Source organism: Salmo trutta, chromosome 3 (genome assembly GCF_901001165.1).
Source record: "Salmo trutta chromosome 3, fSalTru1.1, whole genome shotgun sequence".
NCBI lineage: Eukaryota > Metazoa > Chordata > Actinopteri > Salmoniformes > Salmonidae > Salmo > Salmo trutta.
Genome location: NC_042959.1, coordinates 72,712,014 through 72,725,832, shown reverse-complemented (window position 1 = coordinate 72,725,832; position 13,819 = coordinate 72,712,014). Strand labels below are relative to the sequence as shown.

The 13,819-nt window shown below is 42.8% G+C and overlaps 1 protein-coding gene across 1 annotated transcript; it reads right to left on the bottom strand.

Moving 5' to 3' along the window:
* Positions 1 to 3,249: 3,249 nt before the first annotated feature.
* LOC115187929 (tyrosine-protein kinase STYK1) lies at positions 3,250 to 13,695 on the bottom strand. Its single transcript, XM_029747002.1, has 10 exons — positions 13,181 to 13,695; positions 9,012 to 9,067; positions 8,706 to 8,891; positions 8,041 to 8,412; positions 7,298 to 7,479; positions 7,094 to 7,174; positions 5,443 to 5,651; positions 5,311 to 5,351; positions 5,041 to 5,137; positions 3,250 to 3,913 (listed from the first exon to the last, which is right to left on the bottom strand). Exons 2-10 carry the CDS (start codon positions 9,064 to 9,066, stop codon positions 3,721 to 3,723), a joined length of 1,416 nt encoding a protein of 471 aa, XP_029602862.1. The 5' UTR covers position 9,067; positions 13,181 to 13,695; the 3' UTR covers positions 3,250 to 3,720.
* Positions 13,696 to 13,819: the final 124 nt, after the last annotated feature.

Below are 13,819 nucleotides of genomic sequence, written 5' to 3'. Positions count from 1 at the left end.
AAATGTTTTGTATGCACAAAAATATAATTTCTCTCAAATTTTGTATACAAATTTGTTTACATCTCTGTTAGTGAGCATTTCTCCTTTGCCAAGATAATCCATCCACCTGACAGGTGTGACATATCAAGAAGCTGATTAAACAGCATGATCATTACACAGGTTTGCCTTGTGCTGGCAACTCTAAAAAGTGCAGTTTTGTCACACAACAGAATGCCACAGACATCTCAAGTTTTGAGGGAGTGTGCAATTGACATGCTGACTGCAGGAATGTCCACCAGAGCTGTTAGCAAATAATGTTATATTAATTGCTCTGCCATAAACAGCCTCCAATATCGCTTTAGAGAATTTGGCAGTACGTCCAACCGGCCTCACAACCATAGTCCATGTGTAATGGCATTGTGTGGGCAAGCAGTTTGCTAATGTCAACATTGTGAACAGTGTTCCATGGTGGCGGTGGGGTTATGGTATGAGCAGGCATAAACTATGGACAACGAACACAATTGCATTTTATCGATTGGCAATTTGAATGCACAAAAATACAGCGATGAGATCCTGAGGCCCATTGTGATGCCCATTTTTTTAAAGGTATCTGTAACCAATAAATGCATATCTGTATTCCCCATCAATTGACATCCATAAATTAGGGCCTAATGAATGTATTTAAATTGACTGATTTCCTCATATGAACTGTTTTTGTTCAGTATAATTAGCCCTGACTCTATAGCGGCATTTGAATGACTTGTAGGGTTCTCACTGCGTAATGATACAATCATTCAAGGCCAAACTCCTATAACACCTGGCTTGTAGAAAAGTAGAAGTAGAAACAAATTACAAGAGAATTCAAAAGACAAACATTTGGGAGCCACTGACACAGAGTACTCCTGACCAATTCAGATGAGAAAAAGCATCACTGTGAACGGTTTTGACTTTGGTAAACTTCTATATTAATTCACATTGTGGAGAGTGTGCAAATGACGTGACTTCAGATGTGCTCATTTACAGTAGAACATCAACCGCTGAACTCTGACCTTCCATATAGCTTGTACCAAATATCCCACTCAGGCCATTTACCATAGAACAAAAATTGTCACAGTTCCGGTCTGCTTAAGGGGTGGCAACATGGCATTAGCAGCTGGGTCTGGTCTTCTTAATTTCATTGACTGTCTATGAACCAGAAAAAAGGAGTGAGTGAGATTTTGCTTCCTCTTCCGGGAGGTTTCATGATCACATGACCTGACCAGAACAAACTGGAGGCGCAACCAGGGTCCCGAGTTTTTCCTGTTCACCTTATGTGGTCAGGAGAATTAAACTCCGGCCCTACTTATGAGACAGACGTATTTAAAGCTAGAATCATTAGTTGCTACATACATTTTTGGACTTAAAATGATAAATGAAGTGTAACAAAACAACTTATAAACACCTTATAAATCTCTTATGAAGCCTGGTGTCTCCACCCTTGTGTTCTTTCAGTCCCTCAAATCACAACAAAAATAATGATTATTAGTCATATATTATTACTCCTATTACACAATCATTTTGAAGACAAGATTTGTAAACCTTCATAAACAGCAGGGATGGGCAACTCCAGTCCTCGGGAGCCGGAGTGGTGTCACACTTTTCCCCATCCCTAGCAAACACAGGTGATTAAACTAAATGCAACTGAACTGAAGATCATGATTAGTTGATTATTGGAGTCAGGTATGTTAGCTGGGGCTAGGGCACAAGTGTGGCACCAATCAGGCCCCTGAGGACTGGAGTTGCCCATCCCTGATATACAGTATATACACTACCGTTCAAAAGTTTGGGGTCACTTAGAAATGTCCTTGTTTTTTAAAGATTTATTTTTTTTGTCCATTAAAATAACATCAAATTGATCAGAAATACAGTGTAGACATTGTTAATGTTGTAAAGGAATATTGTAGCATGGAAACGTCTGATTTCTAATGGAATATCTATATAGGCATACAGAGGCCCATTACCAGCAAGCATCCCTCCTGTGGCACGTTGTGTTAGCTAATCCAAGTTTATCATTTTAAAAGGCTAATTGATCATTAGAAAACCCTTTTGCAATTATGTTAGCACAGCTGAAAACTGTTGTTCTGATTAAAGAAAAAATACAACTGGCCTTCTTTAGACTAGTTGAGTATCTGGAGCATCAGCATTTGTGGGTTCGATTACAGGCTCAAAATGGCCAGAAAAAAATAACTTTCTTCTGAAACTCATCAGTCTATTATTGTTCTGAGAAATGAAGGCTATTCCAGGGTAAAATGGATCTTGAAGAAGGAAGAGTATCACTCCATTTTGCAACGCCATGCCATACCCTATGGACGGCGGTGAATTGGAGCCAATTTCCTCCTACAACAGGACAATGACCCAAAGAACCTCCAAACTATGCAATAACTATTTAGGGGGGAAGCAGTCAGCTGGTATTTTGTCTATAATGGAGTGGCCAGCATAGTCACCGGATCTCAACCCTATTGAGCTGTTGTGGGAGCAGCTTGACCGTATGGTACATAAGAAGTGCCCATCAAGCCAATCCAACTTGTGGGAGGTGCTTCAGGGAACATGGGGTAAAATCTCTTCAGATTGCCTCAACAAATTGCCAACTAGAATGTCAAAGGTTTGCAAGGCTGTAATTGCTGCAAACGAAGCAAAGTTTGAAGGACACAACTACCTGGCCTGATGACTCCTTGCTGTCCCCAGTCCACCTGGTCATGCTGCTGCTCCAGTTTCAACTGTTCTGCCTGCGGCTATGAAACCCTGACCTGTACACCGGACCTGCTACCTTGTCCCAGACCTGTCTCTAGAGACAGCAGGTGCAGTAGAGATACTCTGAATGATTGGATATGAAAAGCCAACTGACATCTACTCCTGAGGTGCTGACCTGTTGCACCCTCTACAACCACTGTAATTATTATTATCTGACCCTGCTAGTCATCTACGAACATTTGAACATCTTGGCCATGTTCTGTAATAATCTCCGCCCGGCACAGCCAGAAGAGGACTGGCCACCCCTCATAGCCTGGTTCCTCTCTAGGTTTCTTCCTAGGTTCTGGCCTTTCTGGGGAGTTTTTCCTAGCCACCATGCTTCTAAACCTGCATTTCTTGCTGTTTGGGGTTTTAGGCTGGTTTTCTGTACAGCACTTTGTGACATATGCTGATGTAAGAAGGGCTTTATAAATAAATGTAAAAATCATTAAAGAATATTATTTATAACCTTGTCAACGTCTTGACCATAATTCTTATTAATTTTGCAACTCATTTTATGTATGTTTTCATGGAAAACAAGGACGTTTCTTCGTGACCCCAAACTTTTGAACAGTAGTGTACATCAGTGTAGCCTGCTGAGGAGAGGAAGGCTCATAATAATGGCTGTGGAAGTGGAAGGGCTGGAATTGAGTGAATGGAATGGTATCAAACACATGAAATTGATAGCATTCCATTCACTACATTCTGTCCATTATTATGAGCCGTCCTCCCCTCAGCAGCCTCTACTGGTATACACAATCAACTACAAACTGAAGTTGACTCAACGATTGTGTCTGTTCAACTATACCTATCTTAAGTCTATGGTACAAAGACATTCAGTCCCCCATGAAGGGGACTGAAAAAGGGCAGAAAGAAGTGAATATCTTTCTGGAATGAATGGAGGCATACATATATAAACATCCACCGTCGTCCCTCAGCATAGTGCATTTCGTTGGCCGGCACAGCCGCCACTCAGAAAACAGTGTAGCTGTTGGACTCCCCATATCCAGCCTCTTGCAGGTACTGCTCGATGTTGATTGGCTCAGGCACCTTGAGGACTTTGTCGTTGGCACTCTTCTCTCCTGACTGGAGCTTGCGGTCGACCTCAGCCAATGTGGCGCGATCCTGCTCCTTCCATTGGCAGCAGGCCTTGATGATGGAGTACCTGTGAGAAGGGTGGGCGTGGTTAAGGGGGAATAGAGGTATATCTCAGTCATAAAGTCAGAGGATAGAGAACATTGTATCTGTCTGTCCCATTATGGTGTCTGTGAGAGCATGGGCATGAACTAGTCAATTTTCTTCTTCTACTACTTCTATGTGTCGGTAAACAAACTGAAAGGGTGCACACTGCCACCTGGTGTATGTTGTTTGAACAGGTATAAAGCCAAGGTTTGGGATTTACTGCCACCTGCAGTTATGGAATGTTTGCTCACAAGCACAGATGAAAGTAGAATTCGTTTCTTCCTGGTACGGGACCTCCTATAAGCGCGTGCATAAATCATTTTATGTGCTTAATCATTACTTACATATAGAATCCCTATTAATTTAATAGGATCTCAGTGGGCCTAGTCGTAAATATTTGTCAATTAACTTTTACAATGTATTACCTTTTATTGTGGCATAAACACAACCAGTCATGATGTTTTCATCTGATTGTCAAACAATCACTTCAAAGGGCTCCTTTACTAGGCTACCCAGGCACGTGAATCTGTTACACCAAACCCCACTAAGTGTAATGACATAAGGCAAGAACTTATGCGTCCACTGCTGTCTGCTCTCGTCTCGGTGTCGGACACTCATCTCTGCCTTGCCAAATTTTTGTGTTCTCATCAAACCACATCACATTTTGGCTATACCACCCATTTTCAAGTCAGTTCGCTAATTTTTCATGCCTCTGACATTCGGTAATGATAAAAAGAGGTGGAAGAGCCTACATTTTTCTTACATTTTGTTTTAATTATTGCGATATGCTCATTTGTGTTTTACCGGTACGGTGTATCCCAACTATTTATTTTGCAGGGACGCTGTACCGCCTTACCCCTGCTCATAAGTATATTTCATTGGCCGATCCCTCCTGATCACCTGGATGGAATTATTTGACCCTTCCTTAACCCATAGGAAGTCCCACCCAGTTGACTACTTCAAAATTGTGAAATTCCTCAATGGTGCTGCCCATACTAAAACAGGCTTTTAGGAACTAGAGTCCTCTATCTATCTCTTTGATCTCAGTCTAAGGAAGCTCCCTCTCCTGGCAATAACCAGTAATAATAGTGATGTATAATGGATAGTTACAGTGAGTTGGAGCAGTTGGCTGGCTTTCTCAGTGTTTTCCCTCTCTGGTGAAACTGTAGAAGCTCGTTGACAGAGATATTTGAAAATGGAGCATCACCTGAGAGAGGGAGAAAGAGAGAAAGAGGGGTGAGAAGGAAAGGTTAATGACACAAATTAGAGATTGTAGCTCAGAGAAAGAGATTATATCAGAATGAATGAGAGTGGTTGTTATGTGTATCATTGGCCAAAAGGGGCACTCAAAGTGAGAAGAAAAGATTTCATGTAACTCACCCAAGGTCGCCATTTCAAACAACAAGATACCAAACGACCAGCTAGTGAGAGAAAGACAAACATGCATCAGTGTATTTTACATATCTTGAAAATTGATTGAAATGTCAGCATAGACTAAGTAGGGTAACTCACACGTCACTGCTATGATTGGCAGGCCTCCTAGCCAATAGCTCGGGGGCCTGCCATTTCTTCATGCCAGGAACTTCAGTCTGAGTAGCTCCCTGGGTATTCCTGGTGTAGACCCCACCCAGTCCCCACAGCTTGGCCGTCAGCTCCCGGCTGACCAATACGCTGTGAGCACGGACGTTGCCATGAAGAAGGTCTCGGCTGTGGAGGAACTCCTGATTGGATGACAGGGGATAACGTGAGGCCAAATGTCAGAGGTTAAAGCTGTGGGACAGTGTCATATCTCAGCATTTGTAAATTATTCCCTTTCATTCAATTAGTCTCTAAAGTCCACAGTGACTTCGTCCTCTTGTTTCCTTTCCCTCTTCTGTACAGAATACACAGGACAGGTGCAGTACACTGACATACAGGAAACCTACCATGGTACATAATACACAGAACAGGTGCAGTACACTGACATACAGGAAACCTACCATGGTACAGAATACACAGGACAGGTACAGGACACTGACATACAGGAAACCTACCATGGTACATAATACACAGGACAGGTGCAGTACACTGACATTCAGGAAACCTACCATGGTACATAATACACAGGACAGGTGCAGTACACTGACATACAGGAAACCTACCATGGTACATAATACACAGGACAGGTGCAGTACACTGACATACAGGAAACCTACCATGGTACATAATACACAGGACAGGTGGAGTACACTGACATACAGGAAACCTACCATGGTACAGAATACACAGAACAGGTGCAGTACACTGACATACAGGAATCCTACCATGGTACATAATACACAGGACAGGTGCAGTACACTGACATACAGGAAACCTACCATGGTACATAAGCACAGGACAGGTGCAGTACACTGACATACAGGAAGCCACTGTGGAAAATACTTAAGCACAGGAAGCCACTGTGGAAAATACATAAGCACAGGATGCCTCTGTGGAAAATACATAAGCACAGGAAGCCACTGTGGAAAATACATAAGCACAGGAAGCCACTATAGACTTTTGAGACACAGCACAAGATCCTTTCAGATCCTAATTATGGAAAAGCAAACAAGGTAAAGAGATAATGTTAGTAGTAGACAATGAGGAGGTCAGGATGGGGCAGGTTCATGGTTTGAACATGGGACAGGTTTATGGTTTGAACATGGGGCAGGTTCATGGTTTGATGGTTTGAACATGGGACATGTTCATGGTTTGAACATGGGGCAGGTTCATGGTTTGAACATGGGACATGTTCATGGTTTGAACATGGGGCAGGTTCATGGTTTGAACATGGGACATGTTCATGGTTTGAACATGGGGCAGGTTCATAGTTTGAACATGGGGCAGGTTCATGGTTTGAACATGGGACATGTTCATGGTTTGAACATGGGACATGTTCATGGTTTGATGGTTTGAACATGGGGTAGGTTCATGGTTTGGTTTGAACATGGGGCATGTTCATGGTTTGATGATGGGGATGTTCATGGTTTGGTTTGAACATGGGGCATGTTCATGGTTTGATGATGGGGATGTTCATGGTTTGGTTTGAACATGGGGCAGGTTCATGGTTTAAACATGTTGATTTCTGTGGCAGAAACATGTGGCAGAAACACATTAAGCCAACATATTACCATCGTCTACTCACCAGAGCAGAAGCTACCTGTTTGGCCATGGTAAATATACGTCTCTCTGTGATCTCACATGGAGGGTCCCCGCCCACACCATCCTGACATAACACACAAAGAGAATCAATTTATACCCTAAAACATCCTTATCACAAACAGCTCCTAATTTTACTATAAATAATGGGCTAGTAGAGACAATGTCTCATGGGTAATGTGGTTCCTACCTGTCTGCACCGCCACAGGAAGCTGAGCAGATCTCTGTTCTCTAGCTCCTCAACAACGGTAACTAGGGGCATACGCAGAGAGACCACGCCCAGGAGCTCGGGCAGGAAGGGGTGTGGCCCCAGCTGGGACAAGAAGGAAGCAAAGCCCAGGAAGTTGTGCCTCTCTGTGGCGCTCGCAGAGTCTGAGGGAGAGTAGGAGGAGAGGAAGATTAAATTACCTGCCAACATGCTGTGCGAAAACGGCCTTTCAAAGCCTTTGATAAACAACTGCTATGGCTGAACATATTTTGTCTGTATCTCAAAGCCTTGAAGCAGATTTGCTGTACCAGTTGGTAATTACATTTCTGAAAGGGAGGTCAGAGAAACAGGTTGTAGACAGACCAGTTTTACAAAGTAAACAGTTGCTGTAATTATGGTGGTGATTGTCTAACAATCCACAAGCACCAGTCACACCTATTGAAACTAGGGAAGAAACTGCCTAATGACGCTGTGCCCCCATTCAATGGCAGGGGAAAGGCTCTTTACAGTGGCTGTTTCCTCACTTTTTGACCCTGTTGGAAAATATTGTAACATGCTTTGACCAAAAATTCAACTTTACACTAATGTCAAACCTAACTTTAACCCTAACCCTAAGTAGTTCTGACTATATCACCACTTTGGTATGCTAATACACTGCTTATAAGCCATTATTAAATAGCTTGTTTCAGTAATAGCTGTTTTTCATCTCCTCCCACTCCTCTCACCGTTGAGCACTCGGAGCACAGCGTTCCTGTTTTCCATGCGGGCCCTGTAGAGGGAGACAGCCTTGTCAGAGCGCAGGGAGAAGGCTGCGGGCAGCGAGGCCACTAGGTTGAAGGACTCTGGCAGCCTCTGGCGAGGCAGCTCCCTGGGCTGGACCATAGGGGTGAAGGAAGGTGTGAAGGACTGGGGTGGGGGTCTGGATGGGGAGGATGGGGTAAAGGTCTTGGGTGGGGGGATAGGGGGGAGAGAGGGAGTTCTCACAGAGAAGGAGAGACGGTTGGAGGAGGGGTGGGAGTGAGTTGGGGAGAAGGTAGAGTAGGAGGGGGCATCGAGAGCAATAGTCTCATGTTCCAGGGGGTTGATACCCAGGGGAGCTGTGGAGTGGGAGAGAAGGATAAATAGAGAGAGAAGGAGGGGGAGGACAGAGAGAGAAGAGAGAGAGGAAGAGGTTATTGCCTGAAGTTTAGAAGTAGATAGCTACATTATAATAACAGCTTTGATTCTGTTCATTACTAGCCTGTGCAAATAGAATAAGCGCCTATGTTGTTGACATAGATAGAAACATACACACTCATTACCTCAAATTACCTACAGTATTTCACTATGAAAACAGTCTTTCAAAGTCACATCCTTGAGCACAAATATACACACATACACACACACTCACCATCAATGCCGTGCAGTTGTCTCCTGGAGCGCTGTGATCTGGACGTGGCCACAGTGTTCTGTGGTCGGATACGGTCCACCTTCTCAGGACAGTACCGTAGCAGGATGATGAAGACCAGCATGACCAGGAAGCTAGCCAATAGAAGGATGGGCACGATGATCACTTCTTGCTCGTACACACTGATATCTGAGGAACAGACGTGAGCATTAAGACAACGAAAAGAGATAACTGTGTGTGTGTGTGTGTGTGTGTGTGTGTGTGTGTGTGTGTGTGTGTGTGTGTGTGTGTGTGGTGTGTAACACTTACTACAGATGGTGTCTCCCGGTTTACAGAGGGAGTCTGCTTCTGACATTGAAGACATTCTAACAACAAAGCAAGGCAAAGTGGGTAAAACATGAGGCCTTGTAGGTTACATTGTACAGTACCAGTCAAAAGTTTGGACACCTAGTCATTCAAGGGGTTTTCTTTATTTTACTATTTTCTACATTGTAGAATAATAGTGAAGACATCAAAATATGAAATAACACAAAAAGTGTTAAACAAATAAAAATATATTTTATATGTGAGATTCTTCAAAGTAGCCACCCTTTGCCTTGATGACAGCTTTGCACACCCTTGGCATTCTCTCAACCAGCTTCAAGAACAACAGTCCATCATCACTTTAAGACATGAAGGTCAGTCAATCCAGAAAAGATCAAGAACTTTGAAAGTTTCTTCAAGCTCCCTGGTCACCATAGCAGCACGCACTCCAGCAGGTATATCTCACTGGTCACCCCCAAAGCCAATTCTTCCTTTGGCCGCCTCTCCTTCCAGTTCTCTGCTGCCAAAGACTGGAACGAACTGCAAAAATCTCTGAAGCTGGAGACTCCTACCTCCCTCACTAGCTTTAAGCACCAGCTGTCAGAGCAGCTCACAGATCACTGCACCTGTACATAGCTCCTCTGTAAAAAGCCCATCCAATCTACCTCATCCCCATACTGTATATATTTATTTATCTTGCTCCTTTGCACCCCAGTATCTCAACTTGCACATTCATCTTCTGCACATCCTACCATTCCAGTGTTTAACCTGTCAAGGTATAGGGGGCAGTATTTTCGATTTCGGATGTAAAGCGTGCCCAGAGTAAACGGCCTAATACTCGGGCCCAGAGTCAAATATTTGCATATTATTAGTAGATTTGGATAGAAAACACTCTGAAGTTTCTAAAACTGTTTGAATGGTGTCTGTGAGTATAACATAACTCATATGGCAGGCAAAAACTTGAGAAAATTCCAAGCAGGAAGTGGCCTGTCTGCGAATTTGTAGTTCTTCTTTTGGATCTCTATCGAAACTACAGTATCTGTGGGGTTACGTTGCACTTTCTAAGGCTTCCATTGGCTCTCTAAAGCGTTCAGAAAGAGGATTGAGGTGTCTCCTGTCTCTGGGCAGAGTATGGTAGCTCAGTTTGTCAGTGGTCTGCCTGGTGACTAAGAGATTGGAGATGCGCGTTCACGAGACCACGCTGTTTTTTCTTTTATTTTTTTTGAATATTATCGCTATTTTACGAGAAAAATACCATAAAAATTGATTTTAAACAGCGTTTGACATGCTTCTAAGTACGGTAATGGAACATTTTGATTTGTTTTGTCTCGATATGCGCTCGCGCGTTACCCTTTGTATAGTGACCTAAACGCACGAACAAAACGGAGGTATTTGGACATGTGATGTTCACACACCAATGTAAAAAGCTGTTTTTTGATATAAATATGAACTTGATTGAACAAAACATGCATGTATTGTATAACATAATGTCCTAGGAGTGTCATCTGATGAAGATCATCAAAGGTTAGTGCTTCATTTAGCTGTGTTTTGGGTTTCTGTGACATATATGCTTGCTTTGAAAATGGCTGTGTGATTATTTGTGGCTATGTACTCTCCTAACATAATCTAATGCTTTGCTTTCGCTGTAAAGCCTTTTTGAAATCGGACAATGTGGTTAGATTAATGAGAGTCTTATCTTTCAATGGTGTAAAACAGTCATATGTTTGAAAAATTGAAATTATTGCATTTTTGAGGTTTTGTATTTCGCGCCACACGGTTCCACTGGCTGTTGAATAGAGTGGGACGGTGACGTCCCACCTAGCCCAGACAGGTTAATTGCTATATTGTAATTACTTTGCCACCATGGCCTATTAATTGCCTTACCTCTCTTATCCTACCTCATTTGCGCATGCTGTATATAGATTTTTCTACTGTATTATTGATTGTATGTTTGTTTATTTCATGTGTAACTCTGTGTTGTTGTATGTGTCGAACTGCTTTGCTTTATCTTGGCCAGGTCGCAGTTGCAAATGAGAACATGTTCTCAACTAGCCTACCTGGTTAAATAAAGGTGAATTAAAAAAATTACAAATTAAAATTAAAAGTGCAGTCGGCAAAAACCATCTAGCACTATGAAGAAACTGTCTCTCATGAGGACCGCCACAGGAAAGGAAGACCCAGAGTTACCTCTGCTGCAGAGGAGAAGTTCATTAGAGTTAACTGCACCTCAGATTGTAGCTCCAAATAAATGTAACAGACACATCTCAACATCAACTATTCAGAGGAGACTGCGTGAATCAGGTCTTCATGGTTGAATTGCTGCAAAGAAACCACTACTAAAGGACACCAAAAAGAAGAAGAGACTTGCTTGGGCCAAGAAACGCGAGCAATGGACATTAGACCGGTGGAAATCGGTCTGAGATTTTTGGTTCCAACCGCTGTGTTTCTGTGAGATGCAGAGTAGGTGAACGGATGATCTCCGCATGTGTGGTTCCCACCATGAAGCATGGAGGAGGAGATGTGATGGTGCTTTGCTGGTGACACTGTCAGTGATTTATTTAGAATACAAGGCACACTTAACCAGCATGGCTACCACAGCATTCTGCAGCAATACATCATCCATTCTGGTTTGCGCTTAGAGGGGCTATCATTTGGTTTTCAACAGGACAATGACCCAACACACCTCCAGGCTGTGTAAGGGCTATTTGACCAAGAAAGAGAGTGATGGAGTGCTGCATCAGAAAACCTGGCCTCCACAATCACCCAACCTAAACCCAATTGAGGTGGTTTGGGATGAGTTGGAGCGCAGAGTGAAGGAAAAGCAGCCAACAAGTGCTCAGCATGTGGGAACCCCTACAAGACTGTTGGAAAAGCATTCCTCATGAAGCTGGTTGAGAGAATGCCTAGAATGTGCAAAGCTGTCATCAAGGCAAAGGGAGGCTACTTAGAAGAGTCTCAAATATAAAATATATTTTGATTTGTTTAACAGTTTTTTGGTTACTACATGATTCCATATGTGTTATTTCATAGTTTGGTGTCTTCGCTTTTATTCTCTAAAGTAGAAAATAGTAAAAATAAAGAAAAACCCTTGAATGAGTAGGTGTGCCCAAAATTTTGACTGGTACTGTATGTCAAGAGACGACATTCAATCAGGTTTAAAACAAGTGTCAGACAGCTCAGTGCCTAGGGGAAGAATATTCACATAACACATCTTCTGTTTCTTTTTTTCCCATGAGGAAAGGTCACACTTACACACATAACCTGCTTAAACACAAGAACGGATGAATCACATGAATGATGAACAACATCATCCTCACATTATGACCAGTAATAGTGAGTTTCAGATCCTCTGTTTATAGTGGACTACCTAGATCAGATCGTGTGATGTGAATTAAGATTGAGATCACTTTATTTGTCAGGTGTACACAAAGTCCAACTGAAATTGGACTTCTGTTTAATCCCAACCCCTCCTCCGAAAGACACACGAGACAGATGTTTCACCTTGCAGGAACCCAGCAAGGAACCTCAGAGATTCTCACAATCAATCTGAGGTGTGCCTAGACACTAATACAACTTGTGATTATCATAGACACACACACAGTCACCTCCAATTTATTAAGAAATTCTACTAACTTAAAGGAAACCAATTGTACTAACTTAAAGGAAACCAATTCTCTCTCTTTGTCCTGTCAAGTCTTTCTATTCTGCTCTCTCAACTTCCCCTCCCCGTTTCACTCTCACATACACAGCTCATTGTAGCTGTGAATGCAAAATGACATGCCCAAGCTTCACAACAAAAGGGCACAACCTGCTATGAAGCATCACATTGCAGCACCAATGCACATCTGTACACCTATGTGGCACAGCATTTGGGGCTTCTGCCTGGTTTGGCATTAACACATTACTACCGTTTTACTGCAGGCCAACTATGAAAATGTGTCTCCCAGTTACACAAGGAAACTAAGTCTCCCTAACCACCTGTATGTCAGTGCAGTGATTACTTAACTTGTCCGGCTGCATTTTTTCAACCAGGTAAAGCACAATGACACACACTCAGCAGAGGAACACACAATTGCTCTCTATTGCGTATATACAGTAATGGAACCAACATCTAGTTCAGACAAATTATAAAACAATCACATAGACAAAGTAAACACACAGTGTAGTCATCTTACCTCTCCCTGTGTGTGTGCGCGCCTCAGACCTTGAGAAAGAAACCTTAACAATCCAGTGATATAATCCTTTGCCCTTTCCGTCACAGAAACCAACACATTTCATACATTTTCCCTGTTGTGTGTGGTCCAGGGTTAGTGTCGTGGTTTCTCTCCCATTCTCTCTCCTCTCAGGGGGTTTGTGAGGCTCCAGGGATTACTGTTGTGTGGCTCTGTGTTTGTCTAAGTCACACGTTCAGTGTTGTCTCAACCCCGCCCTTGTCACCTGCACTACATCCATCTTTCTCTCCCACCGTTTCTCACCCCATTTCCTCCCTCATCCAGGGAGTCTATCGTAATGTTAAACCAGTTTAGTGGACTTCTTTCTCTCCCTCTGTAGAAGTTATTTCCCTCCTTATTCTGTCAAACTCTCATTGTGTTTGCTAGCCCTTTGTCAGCTCTCTTTTGTCTGGGGAAACAGGTCCTTCCACTTCTTTGTTTTGCATATCTGGCATTTTCACTCGCCCTATCTGGCATCCAATCTTCCTAAAGCCTTGCTTGTCCTTACATGTAAATGTCAGGTTTCTTTCTGTGGCAGTAAAAATGATTAGTGAAAAGACAGTCATCTATTTCAAAGAATAATTTTCAGTCAGATTTAGAAAA

What these genes read in the sequence shown, in the direction of transcription:
- LOC115187929 (XM_029747002.1), bottom strand. Translation starts at nt 9,066, where the DNA reads ATGTCTTCAATGTCAGAAGCAGACTCCCTCTGTAAACCGGGAGACACC. An exon ending in TGTGCTCCGAGTGCTCAACG is followed by an intron (nt 7,480 to 8,040) that starts GTGAGAGGAGTG and finishes ACTCTCCCTCAG; the next exon opens with ACTCTGCGAGCGCCACAGAG. An exon ending in GTTTGAAATGGCGACCTTGG is followed by an intron (nt 5,138 to 5,310) that starts GTGAGTTACATG and finishes TCCCTCTCTCAG; the next exon opens with GTGATGCTCCATTTTCAAAT.